The 16,232-nt window shown below is 37.6% G+C and overlaps 1 protein-coding gene across 2 annotated transcripts in view; it reads left to right on the top strand.

The window, feature by feature from the left end:
* Positions 1-13,863, top strand: part of nkd1 (NKD inhibitor of WNT signaling pathway 1) — an 83,002-nt gene extending 69,139 nt beyond the window's left edge. Inside the window, exons 6-10 of one of the 2 annotated variants that reach the window (XM_067997901.1) lie at positions 488-583; positions 4,810-4,957; positions 7,721-7,805; positions 8,205-8,335; positions 9,884-13,863. In XM_067997901.1, the coding sequence (XP_067854002.1) occupies positions 488-583; positions 4,810-4,957; positions 7,721-7,805; positions 8,205-8,335; positions 9,884-10,470 (1,047 nt within the window). In that variant the 3' untranslated portion in view covers positions 10,471-13,863. The remainder of the gene's footprint in view (positions 1-487; positions 584-4,809; positions 4,958-7,720; positions 7,806-8,204; positions 8,336-9,883) is intronic. The other variant, XM_067997902.1, reaches the window with a different exon arrangement.
* Positions 13,864-16,232: the final 2,369 nt, after the last annotated feature.

Here is a 16,232-nt window from a genome sequence, read left to right as displayed (position 1 = left end):
ATTATTCTCCCTTGCATAATCCCTCCAAAAGATAATCTGTTAGAAGTTTGATTTTTTTTTGCCACATTCTACAAAATAACTTATATATGTTGCATTTTGATATTAGTGTTATTTATGTTAAGTTGCTGAATAAGTAATTGATTCAGGTTTTTAAAAAATGAGGTTGGACCTATTTTATGCAACCTTCATAGATATCCTGGTCCATGCAATACATTTGTTGTAAAGCAGTTACGCATTTATCAGGATTCCACAATAATTTAAATTGCTTGGATACTTAATGTTTTGTGAGGTAATCATTGCAACTCTTCATATTTATTCATATAGCAAGATATCATCTCAGTAAAGATGCATGGCATTGATTAAACAGAATTCTAGCACATAATGCCTTCTCCTGAGGTCTGAAATTTGTTGATTATTATGGTGCAGAATGTATCGAGACTTTGTGCTGAGAGAAAGTCTGAAGTAGCCCTTAAAATGCATTTTTCAGGAGTTGGAATGTGATGTATCTGTAGAAGAAGACAACAGGCAAGAGTGGACATTCACTCTGTATGACTTCGATAACAATGGGAAAGTCACCCGCGAGGTAAACTAAACAAATGACTCACCAACTTTTTTTAATGTTTTTTTTCAAACATATAAATTTCTTTAAATCCTTGTTTGTCTTAAAACATTCCTGTCCTAATTAAATGTGAATGCTAAAGTAGGATATTTCAAGTATAAGATTGTCTTTTGACAGCTATAAAATGTATAATTAGCAGACCATTGATATGAATGGATCGTTGAGTTACTGAATACTTGCAGAGGCCAGTTTGGTTCAGAGTAGATTGCTGTTGGTTTTTCAGCTGGGTTTGAGAACTTTTCATTGTGAAGAAGGTGCTCGAATCCAGCTGATGCTTACAAGGAGGTTTTGGTTCACACAATAGTCAGTAAACTACCATTTCTAATAGCTTTAGTTCATGTTTATGATCAGTGGGGAGAGAGTAGTTCATTTACAATACAGCCAGTGTCTGTTACTCTAGGGTTTCCAATAAGGGTCCTTATAGATACCAGCAGCCAAGGCTTAAAACTATGGTATATAACATATTCAAAGGGATCAATAAGGAAATGGACCACATTTTCCTGCCATTATGCTATTGCAGCTGAATCATGTTGGAATTATTTGGGAAGCAAACTCCTGTTTAGCATTACATATAGATGTTTCAAAAGATAATTTGTTTATTTTATTTGAAGAGGTCTGTTGGGACATCACATGTAGGCATTTAGAAAAAAATTGTCACTAAAACAATGCTTCTGATACAACTGAAATAAATGGGAGCTTGACTCGCAGTGGGCAGCAATAGCTTGTCTTGAGGAGATCACGTAGCTCAGTAAAAATATCCCTAAAGGACTTATGTACTTTGTAATGCTTGAAAAGGAATTAAGAATTTAAATTATTAATGGACCTAAATAAATGACTTACAAAAGATCATAGGATCCACTGGGCGTTTTATCTCCATTCTGACTGTGTATTACAGTTATCATGGCTGCTTCTCACTCCACAGAATTGCTTGCTGTTACCCATCTGGAGCACTTTCAGCTGTACCCGGGAACTTTCCTCTGGGTGCAGAGTAAGAATCTCCCGAATGTCCAGATCTTTAGCTGGGTGGACCCGGGTGCACTGGGCCCTATTGCATCGCTTCAATTGGTGCTGTAAGGCCACCTACTAGAAGTTGGAGGCAGATCTTAACAGGCACCACAAAGGCTTCCATTGTTAAGATACTGTTGAGAAACTGCAGTTCTAATGATACCTAACTTAGCTGGAACTAAGAACTGTAAATGCTTGAATAATAGGGTGATGCAAAACTAAAGTAAGCCAACAGCTAAATAACTGGAAGGAAAGTTCCAGTTAAAAAGTGGAGGAAAGATACAATATCTGTATATTTCCATGTAGTTCAGAGAGTATGAGTAAAACACCAATGAAATAAAATCTCGCTGGGAGCTGTTTCTTACTGAGCTACTATAAATTTCCTTAGATGTTTTTCTTTATTAACCACGAACAAATTTGCACATAATTTGCTAAGTAGATTCTCAAACTGTTTTTTAAAATTGTTTTTGAAAAGTAGATGCATGATATAAGCATTGTAGTTCATTGTTGACATATTTAGAAGCAAATTTTATTTAAAGAGGTGCTATCTTGATCACTGTGATAAGATAACAGCAAAACAGTCCTGTGTCATTTTGATGTGGAGATGCCGGTGATGGACTGGGGTTGACAATTGTAAACAATTTTACAACACCAAGTTATAGTCCAGCAATTTTATTTTAAATTCACAAGCTTTCGGAGATTTTCTCCTTCCTCAGGTAAATGTTCAGCCTGTGTCATTTTGGTTGAGATGACTTCACATGCAAATTATGCAGTGAAATGTTTCAATAAAATCTCCATCATTACATTGCCGTGTTTGGCAAACATAGAGAATAAAGTTTTGTCACACTTTTGCATTTAAGACAATGCATTTTATGACTCTAAAGTAGAAAAACCATCTGATTAATATGATTTATCCAAATTACTGGTTTTCTTTTAAACAATATTCAGTTACTAAAGTGAGATGAAAGAAGAAAACTGCCAAAATTAATCTGCTGGAAGAATAATTAGGAAAAAAGACCCATGTGGAATATATTTATAAATTAAATATTGATACAGTCTAGTTTTACCAAGTTCCAATAAAAACTCTTTTACAGTGCTTTGTGTGTATTAGAAGATAAATTTCCAGGCTTTGTGGATTAAAAAGTACAGGGTAATCTCATTCACTGCTACTCTTTATTTCAGAGGCTTTTAAAGGCCTAACTGATTTTGTTCTCATGGTCTTTGGAGAACCGATAGTTATGCTGTAATTACCTTCACAGGGACCTCAGTAAAAGACTGGAAATCAAAATTATTAAACCTAATCTGTTTGATCCACAAAGTTTTGCAGCTGTGTTTCTTAAAAATGATTTAAATCTTGGCTTGCTAGAATTGCTTGGTGATTTTCATGTGACTGCAGTGTAATTTGTAGTATAATTAAAAGGCTTGTAAAATGAGGACTGGACGAGAAAACAGAGGAAGCCTCGTGTTTGTATTTCTATAACATTAATAAATCTAAAACTGATATTGTGCAAGCGTTCATTGTGCAGAGTGTGCACTGAAGTTTTGCACGTCTGAAAGCCTTCTTGATAGAAAATCACTATAAATAAGGAACTCTGAGTGCTCTTTTTCTCATGTTTTGGGACTATAAGATATTGTAGAGGCATAGTGGAATAGTTCTAGCAGCATGGTCATGATGCTACCTGCATTTTTTTTAAACTTGCCTAATTCAAACCTTATTTCAATCCACCCTCTCCTATTCATGGCCATGTGGGATTTTTGTACAGTGCTGCAATGGAGATGCAGGGATATGAAAATAGACATTAATATGGCTGTAGTGTTTCGCATGGGCTTGTAACTCCTGCTATCAGTAACAGCACTTTGTGACAGATGTAGTGCCGCCAACAGCACACTGCCAATCTCCTCATATTCGATCATTTAAATAAATATTTACTTACAGACCTTTCACCCTGATTGAGGACAGGCATTCTTATGCCATTTCTGCAATTGTGAAGCTTTTTTTAAAATTAAATTCGGTTTGGGAGGTTATGGGCTCCAGTGCTGTGAGCCTAGCCGTCTCCAAATTGAAAGCAAGGCAGAAGTGGATATTTCAATAATTTTATGAAATGTATTTGTAACACTAAGCTCTACTTCGCCCTACAGAACATAAAAGTTTTAGTCAGTAGCATTTAGAACCCATAAAACCTTGCCCTGTTCATCATCTTGTCTAATCCAGTTTTCCTTTTGATTTTTTTTCCCCCCTTCCCGCCCCTAGCCCTCCTCCCTTTTCTCATGTTGGTTATGGTTCCATAGCTGAAAGCAGCCCTTGTGTACCACACCCAAGTGAACCTAGTTAGTCACTGGCAGCACACTCTGGGCATCGCAGGCAATCTTGAGCCTATCCTCACCCAGGGTAAGAATTCCTCAGGTTGCTATGTGCAGTGATATAGTAAATGTTTTGTAAAGATATCCCCTGACTGTACTTCTAACAGGTTTGTGATTTTACTACACTTAGCGACCAGAGAAATTCTTGGCCCTATAAGTTTTTCAGCTATCCTCTGTCATCCAGCTTCATGGGACTGCATTTGCATAGTTCCATTCCTACCTATCCAAACTCAGCCAGTGCCTCTCCAGCAATGGCTTTTCTTCTCATTTTTACATTAAAGATGCTATCTTAATGCAACTTATAGTTAGTAGCAATAATATCGACTTCCGTGTACTTCTAAGACGGCTCTCTTTGACTGTGATGGTCCTGTGCGAAATGAGTTTATACACAATCAACCCAGCTCCTATTGGATGAATATGAGTCCATATTTAAGATTGGCCTTTAATTGACAATCTCATTCAAAAACACTATAATGAAGGCAAGTAAGGAAAGTGGGAATCCTGCCCTGAGCAGTAGGGATACTGTTCTGAGATTGAAGTCATCCTATCATCTGATTTTTGTTAGTTTTCACAGTATTTAAGTCAACATTGCTGCAAATTGGCTGCTGTAGTACATGCGAGCATAATCCCTGTTATTTTCTTCTGTGTGTTTAATTTTAACAAATCCATAAATCTGTTGTTCGTAAAGCCATAAAATCTAATGCACTGAAGAAAATATCTGGACATGACTCCCAATAGAACTCAGTTCATAAAGGAGTAACTAAACTTTGGCAGCTTCTTAGTTGATAGAGTACTACAGCATTCTTGTTTTGCTACTTTTGCAGGATATCACTAGTCTTCTGCACACAATCTATGAGGTGGTAGATGCATCTGTGAACCACTCACCGAGTACCAGCAAAACGTTGCGGGTAAAGCTAACTGTGACGCCTGATGCAAGCCAAAAAAAGAAAGGCAATCAAACATGTCAGACCGGTAAGAGAAAGGCTTTTATACCAGCCCAAAACATGTATTTGCAAATGAAAGCACATGTAATGAGTTCTTCATTCTGACTGGTAGAACAATCACTTTAACCATACAGAACTTAATAAAGATTGGGATTTGTGACTTCTTTAAAAAAAACGTCTTTAGTATAATGAGGTCCGGGGCCCAATATCCTGGGCTCCTCGGACCTCACCATTTGTGCGTGGGGTGGGGGCACTCTTGAATTTCTCCCCCCCCTGATGTTTTAAAAGACTTAATGAAATCATCAAGGTGGAGGATTGGAAAATGTATACAATTAAATTAAATGGCTAAAAATATAACTTTGCATTAAATAAAGATTGGAAAAGAAATTGCAAGGGATACTGATGGAATAGAAGGAAGCTTTCTTTCTGTATGTGTTTGTAATAAGCACGGTATTGTATTAAAGAAGAGAAGCGTCTTGCAGACAGATGAAATAGTGAGTGAGGAAAAATACTACAACAGAAAGTTTGAGTTTTTTTGCAGGTTTTAATACAGAAAACAATATTCCCTTTCCAGTGGTTGAAAGGAGAGTTAATGCATTTGAATTTGTGGAAACAAATGGAGATTGTGAACAAAGTGGTCACTTCTTAAAAAAACACAGAACCCTTCATTATTTTCAAGAGAACAGGCCCAGATGGAATGTATCCAAGAGTACTTAAGGAAATGAGAGTGGAAGTAATGGGAGTTTTGGCTGATTTCTTTTTTTGAAGCTCATTAAGTGCAAAGGTAGTACCAGATGATTGGAAAATAGCTTATGTTCCAATTTTTGGAAGAAACAGTCATAATTGTGATCCCTAGATTTATAGACCTATCAGCTTGGTAGGAAAAGCATTGGGGTCTATTATAAAGGAAGCAATTTAAACATACTTAATGAATAACAGCAATGATTCCAAGCCAACACAAGTCTGCGAACAGCAGGTCATGCTGTACAAATTTATCAAAATCCTTTGAAGATATAACTGAATTGGTGAAAAAAACATATATAATATAATGTAATGTAATGGATGTTTGGATATCTAGACTTTCAGAAGGGATTCAGTAAATTGCCTCAGGAGCCTTGCAGCCAAAGTGGGCTAAAGATGGATGTTGAGGCGTGGATAGAAAATTGGTTAAATTATAGAAAACAAACAATAAAATGAAAGATGCATCAAGTCAAGAAATGTATGAAGTGACCAAACATTGAAACTGTCAAGCAATGCATGGCAACAGTTGCTATGCCAAATAAAATGTAGTTTGCACGGAGTTCTATAAAATATAAGGCCACTGATGTGAGACCAATACACTATCCAGCATTACTATGATTGCATAGAGTATTGTATTATAGTTTCCATAATTGTGAATAGATATAGGAGTGGAAAGGATTGAGAAGATGAAAGAAAACTTTCATTTATATAGTGCCATATCACATCCTCAGAATATCCCAAAGCACTCTATATCCAAATAATTACTTTTGAAGTCTAAGTGAATGCAACCAATTTGCTCACAGCAAGATCCCACAAACAGCAAATGAGAGGAATGACTGCTTAATCTGTTTTTGGCCTGGCAGATGGGGCTTGCTTAATGTCTCATCTGAAAGATGGCATCTCTAATAATGTAGCACTCCCTCAGTACTACACTGAAGTGTCAGCCAAGATTATCTGCTCAAGTCCAGTTTTGATTCGAACCAATGACCTGCTGACTCAGGGGTGAATGTGCTACCAACTGAGCCAAGTCTATAGGGGATAATCTTAAAATCAAGTTGAATTTAAGATTAAAATCACCTGAATTTAACATGATGAGTAAACCAGTCACATTTGTTGACTTATAAAATAGACTGTCACTTAATCACGTAAAAATGGACTCAGTTGAAGTATTCAAAATGGAATTGGGTTAATTCCTGATTCAACAAAGAGATTCAGGTTTGAGGTAGGAAAAGGACATTAACTGGTTAGTTGTGCTACTGAATAGGACAGGACATGGTTGATGGAATGAACAGTTATGTTCAGAGATTATAAAAATCAACATTTTTTTTCATCCTTTTTAGACATTTACTGTTCCCTCCTTTCTTTTTCTTTCTCCTGGCCCAAGCACCATCCACAATTAGGAGGATAGGTAGGCTACTCTTCTACCATCTGCTAGAGGCACACACAAGTGGCCAAAGTGGCTCTTGGAATTTTTATCCCCTCTCTCAGAATGTGCTGGCATCCACACAGCAACAACTTGCATTTATATAGTGCCTTTAATGTAGTAAAACGCCTCAAGGCGCTTCATAGGAGTGTTATCAAACGGAATTTGACACCGAGCCACATAAGGAGATATTAGGACAGGTGACCAAAAGCTTGGTCAAAGCTTGGTAGGTTTTAAGGAGGGTCTTAAAGGTGGAGAGATGGAGAGGTTCAGGGAGGGAATTCCAGAGCTTAGGGCCTAGGCAGCTGAAGGCATGGCCGCCAATGGTGGAGCGATGAAAATCGGGGATGTGCAAGAGGCCAGAATTGGAGGAGCGCAGAGATCTTGGAGGGTTGTACGGCTGGAGGAGCACCACCACAATGGTGTGGCTGAGATCAGCAATAACGGGGGAGGGAATGACTGGTACAAATTCATGGCCTGCCACTCTAAGCTCTTGTTCCACCTTCGCATCAATACTTTTGATTTTAGTTTTGATTTCTGATGCTTGTAAATATTTAGCATTAGTGAAGAATCTGTACAACTCAGAACGGAAAGAGCTAATCTCCTCAATTTACTCCTCCATGTTAGATGTTAACAGTTCATGGCAAAAAGCTGACAATAAATGTGTGGAGGAGTCAAAGAATATGGAGAAGAAAACACGTGCTCCCCTCAGGTAAGAAACAGGCTAACTGTGTAAAAACAAATTTAAGGAGAAAGCTATCCAAATCCCTTCAGATTGTTAAAGCAATTGCCATTTATAGAGCATCCTGTGATTACCATGTAATTGTGATGGAATTCAATAATCTTTTTTCAGCTGTTGATATACAACACTATTGCTTTTTATGGAAATATTTTTACAGTTTTGAAGTTAAGAAGCATCCGTGTTTCACAATTTATTTGTATCGTACCCTAAACTTAAATATGAATTTTGGGCTTCATATAAAACTTATTAATGCTGTATTTTCATTGGGTACAAAAAATTTAGATTACATTTTTTGCAGGAAAAACCAATATAACGTTACCTGGATTAAGTCTTCTGTGGAGTGTACATGAATAATTTCCTCTTTTTCAGACGTCACAACAGTGACCAGCATCCCCAGCAGAATAACTGTCATCGCCACTGTGTGGATGAGAACATAGAAAGGAGAAACCACTACCTTGACTTGGCTGGGATAGAAAACTACACCTCAAAATTCGGACCAGGTACAAAGATCTATATTAGAACAGATCCATTCAGTTAAAGTTATTTTTTTTGCAGGTAATGGTGTAGTCACTCTTATTTCTATGTTTTTACACTTAATTGTCTCCCCTTAAATATCTCCTTACTTCTCCTATCTTGAAGGTGGTAAATGATATTGAGGTATGATTCCACGGGCCATTTCATGGCCGATTTCAGGAAGCACTTCACGCAAAGAGTGAATATTTGAAATGGTCTTCTGGGTAGGGCAGTGGAGGTAAAAAGTCTGGAGATTGCTGTTGGTGGGACAGAAAAATGTGACAATGGTGAGGGTAGATTTTAATTATCAGGCAGCCAACCGACGGATTGCATTTGCCGATCACTGTTGGTGCCAGCGGAAGGTCCACTCTATTTTGAGGGCCGGGATTCATTTTGTTGCGGGCTGTGGTCACCAGCTGGGCATCCCGATGCGGCTGTCCGACACTGGGCTGGCGCAATATCGGGCTGAGCCGGCCGGGTAAAAGGTGTGTGGGAGGGGCTGTGAGCGCAGAGCCCCGGGAGCAGCGGCCCATATTATCTCTCTCTCTCGATCGCTCTATATATTTCTCTCTATCTCTGTTTTTCTATCTCACTCTTCCTATCTCTCTATTTCTCTTCCTCTATCTCACTATCTCTATTTCTCTAGAGTCAGCCGTGGCTCAATGCGTAGCACTCTCGCCTCTGAGTTAGAAGACTGTGGGTTCAAGCACCACTCGAGAGACTTGAGCACAAAATTCAGGCTGATACTCCAGTTCAGTACTGCGGGAGTGCTGCACTGTCGGAGGTGCCGTCTTTTGGATGAGATGTTAAAACTGAGGCCCCGTCTGCCCTCTAAAATGGACATAAAAGATCCCATGGCACTATTTCGAAGAAGAGGAGGGGAATTGACCCCTGTGTCCTGGCCAACATTTGTCCCTCAACCAACATCACTAAAACAGATTATCTGGTCATTATCACATTGCTGTTTGTTACATTACACCAGTGACTACACTGCAAAAAAGTACTTCAATTGGGACATCCTGAGGTCGTGAAAGGTGCTAAATAAATGCAAGTCTTTTTTTCATTCTGTGTGTCTCTCTCTCTCACTCTCTATCCCTCTCACCCAGCAAAGACCAGAGGTTAAACCTGGGACCTTCCTAATCTATGTGGTTCTGTATTAAAGCACACATCATTTATAATATTTTAAACAAAAAAGGAGATATGGTTGGTTACCTAGTGGCACTGCATATTCAGTGGTAGGATGGGACTCCTTTTACAAGCAGTTCTCAATCCCAGCATGGATAAACAGATGGAAGGCACTTTGCAGTGTGGAAGAAACACTAGAGATTGTGCAAGCTGGGGTTACAATGCACCCCTCCCAGAAACTAGTTCCAGAGGAATATTGAACAGAAGCTTTGGAGTAAGCTACATGGGAGAAACAAGAAAATGAAAAAAGAGATTTGGCATTTAGGGCCTAATATTGTAAGTTGTTAAGACCAGCAGTATAAAATCCTTCTTGAAGGAGTTATAGACTAATGCAAGTGTTTATCCCACAGGTTCACCTCCAGTGGCTTCCAGAAAGGAGAACCATGTGAAAGTTTCTCATCAAGCCAGATCCCGTTCCCATGAACCTGAGGTCATGCACAGTCACCACAGGAGATCTCAAACTATGGATCCAGGACACAGCCAACTTAATCATTCTTCATACACTAGGATGATTGAATTGCAGCAAAGACTACGCAATCAGGACACCAGCAAGCACTTAGTTAAATCTCCCAAAACCCTGAGCAAAAATATGATGGCTTCAGCCCCAACTGGAAAGGTTGGAAAGAACAAGCCTTCACAGAATCCCTACATGCCATTGACCTCTACTCCTGTGGTAGTAGGCTCAAATATTCCATATCTACCCATGCAACTCGGTCAACAGCATCAGCAGAGCCATAAGAAGCACAAGCAGAGGTCTAAGGAGCATCAAGTGTATAAAGCCTTCCAGCCCCCTTCAAGAGTGGTAGAGCAAGAACATGTGAGAGATTTGCCATCTCTTATGCTGTATGAAGGCCATGTTGGTCGGATTGTTCAGAGACATGAACACCATCATCACCATGAACATCATCACCACTACCATCACTTCTACCAGACATGAGCAGAGAAGAACAGGGTATTCTACAAGAATTTAAGCTGACAGAACCACAGTATCCAATTTGAAGGAGAGATTTCTGACTGGATTTGTGACCTTTGGTCTATACAGTATTGTTGATATTAATTATGAGATGAGAAATTCATTACTTTGACAGTGAAAGATAATGATATGAAGTGAAACTAAAAGACTTTTGAACAGCTGGCTACCTCTAGTGTTAATTCAAATTTTATTTTCTTTAACCTATAAAATGTGCCACAGGGGGTTTTACTGTTCTGCATACTTGTAACCTTTTCGTGTTGTCCAGAGTATCATTTATGTTTCTGTAATTGAATTATTTTCTGTATTAAGATTCACGTTAACTACACTTGCCAACTCTTCAGTTGTTATAAGACTAGTTTTAATTCTTCCTTCTGGAGTCAAATCTTTTTTTTTCTATCGTTTTGAGAGGAAGCCTAAAGGAAAGAAGCGCTGCTAAGTGTTCTGAAATATTTGTGCCATTATCGGTGTGTTTTTTTTTCTCAGTTTATTTGGTTGTTTGAATTCAGTGCTTTCTGGTGAGAAGTAGTTGATTTGAATGTTTTGTGACTGAACGTGTATTTAAGTTCTTTTGGAATACCCACGACAGTGGCATGTCTCCCAAGTTAATTCTATTCTGACTGCAGATTTGCATGGAGTGAATTGACTAGCCAAAACTGCATATAATTTCCAAAACTCCCTGCACTAGTTAGTGCACTGTATTGCAGATCAGAGGCTTACCTCTCAAAACTTCTTGGGCATAATCACTTGTGTACGTTTGACAAGTGTGCACAGTACAAAGTCTAAGAATTGTGTACATATGCAATTAAACCCCGATATTATAGCACTCAAGTTCTGTCACTCCAGTGCCACCAACTGGAGAAACTCAAGGTCACTGTAACAATTGACCCTGTGCCATGGGACTATGAGCAACACAGCAGGTTGAACACCTTTTTCACATTTCAGAGAAGTTGGCAAGTATATATTCTATCTCAGGTGCATTTTCTTTTAAAACTGTGGTTTGAGTATATTTTTTGAAACACGTGTCTGTTCTGAAAGGAATGACTGTGGACTTCGTCATGAGTGGTGCACATGGAAGACGGGACATAACTTGGTGAAACCAATCCCATTTTTGAAGTAGTGTCTGTAAATCTTATTAAAATAACATAGGAGTTAATCAGATGAAGATACCTCACCCATGATGGTGACATGCAGGATTCTGTTGTGAGTTAGTTATGATGAGTCTTTTGCACAAATGGAAGAAGGCCTGGAACTCTCTGAGTGAGATCCTATTTATTCTATGGGCCAGCATCTTAAGCTCTACTACAGAGGAATTCTAAAACACAATGTGCTGCTGCTGACTATTAAGTATTCAGTCCCTTTCACACAGCAATAAATGTATCACTGCAAAAAGTCATTTTTACTCCAGTAAAAGGTCAGTAATAAATTTCAATGGCTGTATTCAGAAAGGAAACCTGTTACCAGAGAGAAATGTTATCATATTTTTAGGTTGGCCTTTAGCTCAGTAAAATTTATCCACTTCGTACTGATCTTACTCGTTGCTTTGCATTTAGATTTTAATATTTTAATGTATCCAATTGCGATAATAAACGAGTGATAATATTCCTGGTATTAATCAGTATAAAAAATTCAAAACTCATTGCTTTTACATCATATGGTAGACTATCGTCACCAGCAAAGTCATGTGATGTATTTCCAATTGTGATTGGATCATGGGAGGCCACCCTTTGTTGCTGTATGTTCAGTCACCCTCGTCAAATAAACAAAACACATATGGTAAGAAATCAGTATGTATTATACAGAAAAACACATACTGGAGTCTGTGTGTTATCCTATATATACATTATTCTAAAGATATCAGGAAGTAAATTGCTGTGTGAATTGGGCTTTACTTCACATCTGTGAAAAAACACTTCGGATTTTTATAGGCGTGAAAGGACAGTGCCGTGGGCAGTGACATCACCACTCACGGACCATTGAAGAAAATGTTTAAGAATGTACTGTTTTATTTACAACTGCATCTTTGAAGAAAAAATTCTAAATACATTTCAAGGATCCTATTCAGATTTACTAAGGAATTAAGGAGGCCACGAACATTTTCATTTATATGGGCTTAGACAGAGTTGTACCTTGTTGCTAGGTATGTTACGAATGCTGCTTGTGTAGCAGTCTTTCCCTTCTAAATATACTTTGTATTTATAAAATATATATTGGACTGAAAATGACACGTGTCTGCTAAGGATATTGGCTTTTTGTGTCCTCGTGTTTTAATTATTAGTAACCCTGTGTTAACAAACTTAAGTCTAATGCAATCCTGTCTCCACCATTAGTATATCTTACACATTTGTGTACATTCCCACCTTGTGTAATGTTTTCTGACAACCATGTATAAGAACAGTATTTAAATTTAAATCTGTATTGAGTACATATTGTACCATTCAGTTGTAAAACTACTTATGTAACACAGTTCATAATGTTCCCTTCTGAAAGCAGTTTTTTTGCAGTATCCCTTTAATTGAGTATATCTTTCAGTATTTTGTATAGTATATATAGATGGTTTTGACTAAATGCTTTATTTATTTAATAGTAAAACTGTGCCAACAGAAACCCCTTTTCATTAAAGGTAAACTAGTCAATTATATTAAAAGAAACCTGTGTCCCTGAGACTAATTATTTGGCAATGTTCAGCAGTACTTCACTACGGGCCAAGAGGGACCAGTAATTTTTGATCTATCTGCCTGCCTGCCATTTTGGCGAAAAGGCAAAATCTCACTAACGCAATTTTGTGGAACCTCATGAGACCCCATGAGTAACATTGCATGCACAGCCACAATCAAAGTGTTTACATTATTCATCTTGCAAAAAAGGTGAAAATCTTGGAGGGAAGGGCTGTAATTCAATTAAAAACAAATTGCTAATTATTGAGCTTACTAAGAACTGAGTAACCAATCTTATAGATTGCATGCTTTGTTATGCTTTGGAGGATAGCTATTACACTTTATTATTATGCCAGTTATTTAAAATACTTCACACTTGCTATTTTTGACAAAAACATTGACTAGAACTACATATAAATGGTATGAGCTGAATTGTAAAAGTGCTTATGATTCAAAATTGGCTTCTTTGAGTGCAGTCACTTGTTTCAATAGAAGCTCCAACTATATGGGGCCTCACAAACAACTGTAATTCAGCACCTAGCCAGCCATTGCTTTGTGGTCAGTTGATGCACAGCAAGTCATTGGTAAATTTTGTGAAATGATGTTGCAGATGAAAAGTAACAATATTGGAGGTGCACAACTGCAGAAAAATAATCATGTTCAGATATTGTTTACAAAAGTAAAACATACAAAATGTGCATGGTAATAAGGTAGCATGTGCTTTATTTATAAATAAATTATAATCCGTTAAAGCTCTTGAGAACTCAAGTTATCGTGCTGATTTTAGTACTATATAGTGAGCATATATACATCAAGGTTAATATGGCCAAAGATTAAAGACCCTCACTACGTGACTGTTTAAAAATCAAATACTGTAGTTACAAAATGAATTAACTTTAACTCCTCCTGTGGACTTTTGTTTGAATATTTTAGTAAATGCCAGTGACCTTCAGGAAAACTGGCTCGAGAGGTGACAGACTGAAAGCATATGAAAGATAAGTTAATATTAACACAATACAAGAGGTAAAATCACTGAAACACAGTAACAGAAATGTATTTTTTAATCATTCAATGAAGTAGGACCCACCTTGCACAACTATTATGAATTTGGGTGGCTGGGCAGTCTGTGACCGGTCCTTTCTCATCATCTGCAGCTTGAGCCTGTTTCCCAAGGCAGCATGTCATATCGTAAAACGTGCAACAAACTCACTTGTCTATTGCTCTATATGAACCAAGGACAGGATGAGCTAGACGTGCCCCAACAGAATGTTTAGCTTAGAAATGAAAACTTGGTATTTTTTTTCAAAGAATTGTATCCTCTAGATAGGGTATAACACATTTTCATTTTTTAATTAAAATTACAAGTAAACTCTTTCAATCATAAAATATTCTCAAAAATGAACGATATATTAGAAAGTAACACTTGATAGAATAAAAATCTTTCCTGACACTTGATCACTTGTTGATTTCTTTCCAGTAGCTTACTTAAAATCCGAGCATTCCTTGTAAACTCCCCAAACTCATTTTAAAAGACGATGCCATTCATAAACAATGGGCCAGAATTTGCTGGCAAAATAACAGCGACCACGCCGTTATTAGTGTAGAGATTGTCCAGAAATTTGTGGCGAGGAAGAGATACCCCGTGAGTTGTGAATCGCCACAAATTGCTGGGCGAAAACGGGAACTCGCCATCACTCTCCCCATAAGTTTCAAGAACTCGCTGCATTGTCACTGTTAAAACTGCAGAAAATTAGGGCTGTGCTTACCAACATAAGGACCGTTTTAAGGACGAGATTTATGTTCCTGTAATGCCATTCAACTTCTCCGGCCCAGAAAAGGAACAATTGAAACTGGAGTCTCATTCCTGCAGGTAGTAAATTGTTCTTAGCGGCATTTAAAATTTAATTTTTTTTTTACTTTTCCTTTCTGTCTTTTTTTCTCTCTCAATCCAATCTTTCCCTCTTTATTTCTCTTTCTGTACCTAATTTGACTCTCACTCTATTTCCTTCTCTGTCCTCTATTTCTTTCTCTATCCTTAAATATCATTGCTTAAGGGGATAGACTGTTGGTCCTGTCATTCACCAAGGTCCCAGATGCCCCGTTATAAGCAATTTGTGGCGCAAAAATTTTTTGAGCTGAAGGGTGAGGAAAAAATCTTGCAAACGGGGCACACCGCGAGATACCCCGCTCCAGCAAATTCTGGGCTTATATTTTTACATTTACATTTTTAACAGTTACTGCCACTGGATAAGTCAGTAGTATCTCTAAAATAAAATGTGTTTTTTCTTTAAACGAACACTCTTGGATAGATCACTGTATATCTGTTTGCATCATAACAGAAAATTTAGAAGTGTAACCAAATGTTAAAGCTATATACTTACCTGTAATGACTTTTAAAGTGAGTACTGATGGTAAAACTACTGCTTTAACTATATAACCAGTGTGAGATTAAACTTGCTTGTCTTTAATTTTAAAATGTATACTTTTTGCACAAGAATATTAAACTAATCAGCATAGTAGGATTTGTGTTGTTATTGGCTATGAAACAGTCAGCTATTGCATGTACAGTAATAGGCGTAAGTAGTTCAGAGCGAGTTTTGTCCAGTATGTGACGGGTGTTTATGTAGCTCTAAGCCAAAATTCAGCGAGCGATCCTGTACATCTTAGAAATCATCCTTTCACAATCTATGAAATAAAGTGGATAGCTGTTTGCTTGCCATCTCTCTCACATTACCATGAAAAATGGTTAGCAATGTAGAAGAATGGATGCATGAAGGAGTTGCTAGACAGAAGTATGACATATGAGGTGCAAAAATATGAAAGTATTAACAAGATGTGAATTCCCCTCCCTGCCCCCAGTACAAAATGCAGGAGTATTCAGCACCTTGTATATAGAATCAAGTGCACATATAAGCAAATCGGATGGATCCTGCTAAGTATTTTTAATCATGCTCCGCTTTGTTTCTGATTTAGTTCCTATTACATGCAACTTTTTTTTGTTTTTGCGGACCTATTTCATGTAATAAATTGCGTTGACCCCTTATGGTGTATATTGGGAGGCATAACAAAAAC

This window comes from Heptranchias perlo, chromosome 16 (genome assembly GCF_035084215.1).
Source record: "Heptranchias perlo isolate sHepPer1 chromosome 16, sHepPer1.hap1, whole genome shotgun sequence".
Taxonomy (NCBI): domain Eukaryota; kingdom Metazoa; phylum Chordata; class Chondrichthyes; order Hexanchiformes; family Hexanchidae; genus Heptranchias; species Heptranchias perlo.
The sequence above is the reverse complement of the archived record's forward strand: the minus strand, read 5'-3'. Positions and strand labels throughout refer to the sequence as shown.